Raw genomic sequence first — 6,000 nt, 5'->3', positions numbered from 1 at the left:
TCAAAGCAGGGTTTGAAGTTAAAATTAGGATTTCAAACTAGTAAACACATGTGGGCTAACATAGGTGTGCCCCTGGCGGAACCCAGGAGCAAACCCAGATGGAACCCATGCCTATATGCCCATGCTAAAAACCCACATGGAGCCCAGTTGGCTGGGTCTGTCTATTTATACGTCCGTCCGTCCATCTATCCATCTACCTATAGGAGGTCTGTCTGTAGAATCAGATAATGTTCTCCAGGTGGCGACAGAGTTGCAGAAATGTTACTGAGTCGACGCTCATTACAATTAGTATCCACGTTATCCACATTATTTTTTAACTGTATCATCTTAATTTTTTTTTTACCGAAATAATACTTGCAAATTCATGTACACTCACTATTTGTCATCTCTTTTTGGTAAACATTTGCCGGCTGTTTCTATAACATTTATGACTGATATTGACATTTAATTGCATTTATTTATAAAAACTAAAATAGAGGGTACAAATGAGAATTGGTTGATTTTGAGTTGGATGTACAGGGTTTGCTATTTTACGGTTACATTTTTGTTATTGTTATTAGTTATGTTGAGATCTACGAGGGTAATAAGTTTTATAATAATAATAATAATTATTATTAATATTATTAATATTATTGGGCGCCTCGGTGGGGCAGTGGGTAGCACGTCCGCCTCACAGTTAGGAGGGTGCGGTTACGATTCCACCTCCAGCCCTTCCTGTGTGGAGTTAGCATGTTCTCCCCGTGTCCGCGTGGGTTTTCTCCAGGCACTCCGGTTTCCTCCCACATCCCAAAAACATGCTTGTTAGGCCGATTGAGCACTCCAAATTGTCCCTAGGTGTGAGTGCGAATGGTTGTTCGTCTCTGTGTGCCCTGCGATTGGTTGGCAACCGGCTCAGGGTGTCCCCCGCCTACTGCCCGATGACGTCTGGGATAGGCTCTAGCACGCCCGCGACCCCCGTGGGGACTAAGCGGTTCGGAAAATGGATGGATTATTATTATTATAATTATTCAACCTTATATTGTTTTGGTTGAATCTCGTCCCTCTCCTGTCGCTCGCACGTCCCGTTATGTGGGCGGAGAGAGAAAGCGACATCTCCGCCTCCGACTCTTCACGCATACTCGTCCTCGTCCTGGAGGGCAAACGCTGCGAACGACAACCGCTGCGGCTTTGTTAGGAAATGCATATTTTTATCCATAAAACCTTGAGATAATTTTAGGTATTACTAAACACAGTGAAGAGTGCACATCTATTAATCGGATCCTCTTGTATTTTTGTGTATCGCTTCAGTGCGTGAGTTTTTCATTGTAGCCAGAGCGAGGATATCGTCGCTCCTTTTGTCTGTGCGCTGTTGTTTATTCATTTCTGTAGAACTTCTGCCTCCCACGACCCTACAACAAGCGCTATCCTTTCTGTTTTCCGGGTTCTCTTCAAACGGAATGCATGACAAAGTCAAAGGAGGTTGATGTCCACAACAGCCCGGCTCACCTCTCCTTCGCCTCGCCTAAGGAACGGAGACTCCATCTCCGGCAGAAGATGGAAAGCGGAGGCGGGAGAGAGAGCTCGGACAGTGGGCAGGCGCAGCACGCGGAGCTGCCCGCTATAGTCTTAGCTCAGGGAGGAAAGAAGAAAATTAATCGCGCTCCGTCACCAGCCAGACCCAAGGATGTACCCGGGTGGTCCCTCACGAAGATCCGAGGTGGGATCGGCGCCCCCAGTCTGAGCGTGAAACCGGGTGCAATTCACCTGGGGAGCCGCACCTCCAGGCGCAGCCCCATAGGAGGTCTGAGCACTAAAGACATCAAATCCAATAAAAGTGGTGTGAAATTGGTGGGCAAATCGTCCGCTTCCTCAGTCAACGCGTCGTCCAAAAACCCGGCCGCCAAGATGTCTAAAAGTAGCAGCGGTGCACGGAGGAGGGTATCGGACGCCAGTATCGGATCGGACGACTTATCCAAGGATTCCGGCTGCGCCACTGGGAAGCTTTCCCCCACCGACAGCAGCTCCGAATTGTCGGACTGCGCCTCCGAAGAACAAAAGCTCTCATCAGACGCCCCCGGCAGTGACACTGAGTCGAGGAGCAGCCGAGGCGGAGGGGAGAACCTGCTCGGGAATGGAACTTCACAACAACTCGCCGCTGCTAAAATCTTCACGGAGAAGGGCGATAAGCACCGACTGTCCATTGGTGTTGAGGCCGGAGAGGAGAGCGCATCTCCGGCTGAGGAGCGCTCGGTCACCTCGGTGGACAGCCGAATTCCGGCCAGCACCTCTCTTGCTTTCTCTGACCTCACTGAGGAGTTTGTGGACGGTATGCATGAGGAGTTTGTGAGGGAAATGGAGGAGCTGAGATCTGAGAATGATTACCTCAAAGTAAGTCACACACTGTATATTTGAATTGGTGTGGTCATAATCATGTGGTGGCCAGGTTGGCAGTGTGTTGATTGCATGCAGCACACCAATTAGAATCATTTCCATTATCACTGACCCACCTGACCCACACAAAGGTGCTGCTCGAGATATTAAAGCCCATTAATGTCATAACACTGGCCATTTAATATTATTGGTCTGCCTGTTTCAAGGGACAGGTACAGTTGACTCAGACATGCGTCTGCTGTTTAGATGCAAACCAAGGCAGATGACTACCAGTACCAGTACCCTGGATGTTTAGAATAATATCTTATGTGCAAAACCTGCAGATATGGAGCTGCCATGATCACACAATAATATTTCCAGAGCATTATGCTTGTGTGCAGTCTCGTTTATATAACAGCTGTCCAAAGCTGCCAGACAACGGTGCCAAAAATCCAAAATGAATATTTTGCTTTGGTATCTGCTATGTCTGACTGCTAAAGGGGATTGACTCGAGTGCAATTGATTTCTCTTGTAGTTTGTGTGATTATAATGCCATATTTTGATTGACATAATCATCAACGGTGTTCTGTCAGTTAAATGGCACACCCTTAAAAATGGTGGGTTAAAAACAACCCAATTTGGGTTAAAATTGGACCAACATCCTGGGCTGTTTTGCACAAAACAACCCATTTCTTTGTACTGAACAACCCAAATTGACCATCCAAAGTGTTGCCAGGCCCACTGAGAGCCAATTAGGGTCTAGCCAGTGCCTTTCTCAAAGATAGGACAGTGGGAGCTCGGGTTTGTGGAAAAGGGGACCTAGATCAACCTAGATCTCGGAAGCAATATGACAACGTGACAATACCCCACCCTACCAAAAGCCTCATGGCAACTGTCGTTGCAGCTGTGAGGAACACCTGCTTGGTGCAAATGAAGTGGGCATCAAAACCAGAGGACTTAAATCAAATATTTTTGTAAATCAGACGTGTATCTCATTAAAACAGTCCTTTTATTGATAGGTGTCAAAGTGTCACTAAATGTGAAACATTCAACATGCAGACATAATATCTAAATATTTAATTACAAAAGTCAATCTCAGTGTTTTGACGATACATTATATATTATGATGTGTGACACAATAAATTCAAATGAATTCACTCGTTCCTCTTCAGATCGTACAAATCTTTCGCCTTTTACTAAAGATTTCCGTGGGGAGGAACAACAGTCTATCTCAATTTTTACCAGCTCAGTGGCCTAGTAGTAGAGTGTCCGCCCTGAGACTGGAAGGTTGTGGGTTCAAACCCCGGCCGGGTCATACCAAAGACTATAAAAATGGAACCCATTGCCTCCCTGCTTGGCACTCAGCATTAAGGGTTGGAATTGGGGGGTTAGATCACCAAAAATGATTCCCGAGCGCGGCGCCGCTGCTGCTCACTGCTCCCCTCTCCCCCAGGGGATGGATCAAAATCACATGGGGATGGGTTAAATGCAGAGGACAGAGCCCTTTGAGACTGCTTGTGATTTAGGGCTATATAAACTTGACTTGATTGATTGATTGATTAATTGAATAAAAGAAAAACCCCTCCTACCGACTAAGAAAACCCTACTTTGTATTTTCTACATTGTAGAGGGCTGTACTTAATGAGAGCAAAATATTTTTCTCCCTGCAAATATTGCTCAGTTCCAATTTTGAACCCGAGACTGCAATCTGGTCTTTGATTGGCTCATTTTCTTCTCCTGACTTGCTCGCTGATCACGTGACCCAGAAAACCTCATCCCTGTCGTTCCTACGAGTTAGCTGTGAAAAGCGGGTCAGTGGAGCATTTCTCTCTCGGAACATGAACTTGTAATTCCCCGGCTCTGTGACCTCACGTCTTCGTTCTCTGCGGCCGTGTTTTCTCCGCCTTACTGTCTGCCCGTGTTTCATGCTCTGTTTTCCCCACCTTTCCCCCTTTTGGTTACCGGCATTTATCCTTCCTATTCCCCACCTTTCCTGTATTTTCGGCCTACCATTTCCTGTTTTCGCCTTTAATTCACTTCTTCCTCTCTGTTCTTTGCAAATGTATTGCGCTCTCGTAGTCAGTGTGAGTGGCGCCAACAGAATCATTCACACTGTCTTCCCTCAATAGTTACCTCCTGCAAGGATGTTGGGATCTTTTTATATGCTTGGAATAATTTTTATATTTTATATTCTAGTGACTTTTCTATTAACATTAGATAATTGATTGGTGATGACCTTTCTTCTTTCAACCTCATTGTTTATACTCGAAGAGTGCAGACACACCCAGCCTACAGCTGTGAAATGTTCTTTTATCATTAGCTGCTGACCCATATTTTCCGGCTGTGGTAAATGATGACAGCACTATTACTACTGCAAACAATCATCCTTTTTTGGCTACACACACACTCTGGGAATCACTCTACTAGTTCAACAGTGTCCCACAAACACAAGTGACCCAATCTCTCTCTCTCTCTCTCACACAATTTTAAAGACAGTGACCTGATATGATTTATGCTCCTCTACTGAAATGAATAATTCATTCCTGTTATATACAAGAATCTTGAATTATCCTCCTAGCGCCTTGTCCACCCTCTGTCAGTTTTTTATTTGACTTCTAGTTCCCAATGAAGTCTTATTTTTTGCTTTGCTCTTAACTGCTGATTAGATTTCCCTGTGGGGACTGTAAGAGTATTTACAAAGAGAATCCAATATACTTGATCTGATCTTTTACCTCCTCACTAGAAAGTAGAAGGACTGAAGAATCAATACAAAACAATTACCTTACTTTTTATGCACTTTTTTCGTTACTCAAGACATGATCTCTGGATTATATTACCTCTTTTATTTGACAAGAGGAGACATTGTCATACTATTTGTCATCCTGATATTCTTCGTGATTGTGAAGAAGGCATGTCAGCTAATGACAAAAGGTGGTGATTTTGAATAAACACGAAGGATAATCTGTTTGTATGAATGACTGACACAACAATAAATACCGTTTAGAGGCTGACAGCAGAGGATTTGGACAATTTTAAGCTAAAACATTATTCCCATAAAGCGGCTCGGTGAAGCACTGGGTAGCACGTCCGCCTCGCAGTTAGGAGGGTGCGGGTTCGATTCCAACTCCGGCCCTCCCTGTGTGGAATTTGCATGTTCTCCCCGTGTCCGCATGGGTTTTCTCCAGGCACTCCGGTTTCCTCCCACATCCCAAAAACATGCTTGGTAGGCCGATTGAAGACTCTAAATTGTCCCTAGGTATGAGTGCGGATGGTTGTTCGTCTCTGTGGCAACCAGTTCAGGGTGTCTCCCGCCTACTGCCTGATGACGGCTGGGATAGGCTCCAGCACGCCCGCGATCCCCGTGGGGACTAAGTGGTTAAAAAAAATAGATGGATGGATGAATTATTCCCATCATGTATTCTGTTCTGTTTTCAGGATGAGATGGAAGAGTTAAGATCTGAGATGCTGGAGATGAGGGATATGTACATGGAGGATGACGTCTACCAGCTGCAGGAATTGCGGCAACAGCTGGAGCAGGTGTGTAAGTGTGTGTGTGTGTGTGTGTGTGTGTGTGTGTGTGTGTGTGTGTGTGTGTGTGTGTGTGTGCGCAACCAGGCATGAGTAAACGAGAGCTCAACCTCACACTGAACC

The 6,000-nt window shown here is 45.4% G+C and overlaps 1 protein-coding gene and 1 non-coding gene across 2 annotated transcripts in view; both read left to right on the top strand.

The window, feature by feature from the left end:
* Positions 1-1,112: 1,112 nt before the first annotated feature.
* mtcl2 (microtubule crosslinking factor 2) overlaps positions 1,113-6,000 on the top strand; it is a 51,203-nt gene continuing 46,315 nt past the window's right edge. Inside the window, exons 1-2 of the mRNA XM_085928614.1 lie at positions 1,113-2,367; positions 5,785-5,886. Of these exons, the coding sequence (XP_085784740.1) occupies positions 1,441-2,367; positions 5,785-5,886 (1,029 nt within the window). The 5' untranslated portion in view covers positions 1,113-1,440. The remainder of the gene's footprint in view (positions 2,368-5,784; positions 5,887-6,000) is intronic.
* On the top strand, positions 3,504-3,617 carry LOC147061448 (U5 spliceosomal RNA). The gene has a single exon (XR_015068180.1). It is a non-coding gene; the product is annotated as a U5 spliceosomal RNA (small nuclear RNA).

Source organism: Syngnathus leptorhynchus, chromosome 1 (genome assembly GCF_054491065.1).
Source record: "Syngnathus leptorhynchus isolate UIUO chromosome 1, UIUO_Slep, whole genome shotgun sequence".
Lineage (NCBI taxonomy): Eukaryota > Metazoa > Chordata > Actinopteri > Syngnathiformes > Syngnathidae > Syngnathus > Syngnathus leptorhynchus.
The sequence above is the reverse complement of the archived record's forward strand: the minus strand, read 5'-3'. Positions and strand labels throughout refer to the sequence as shown.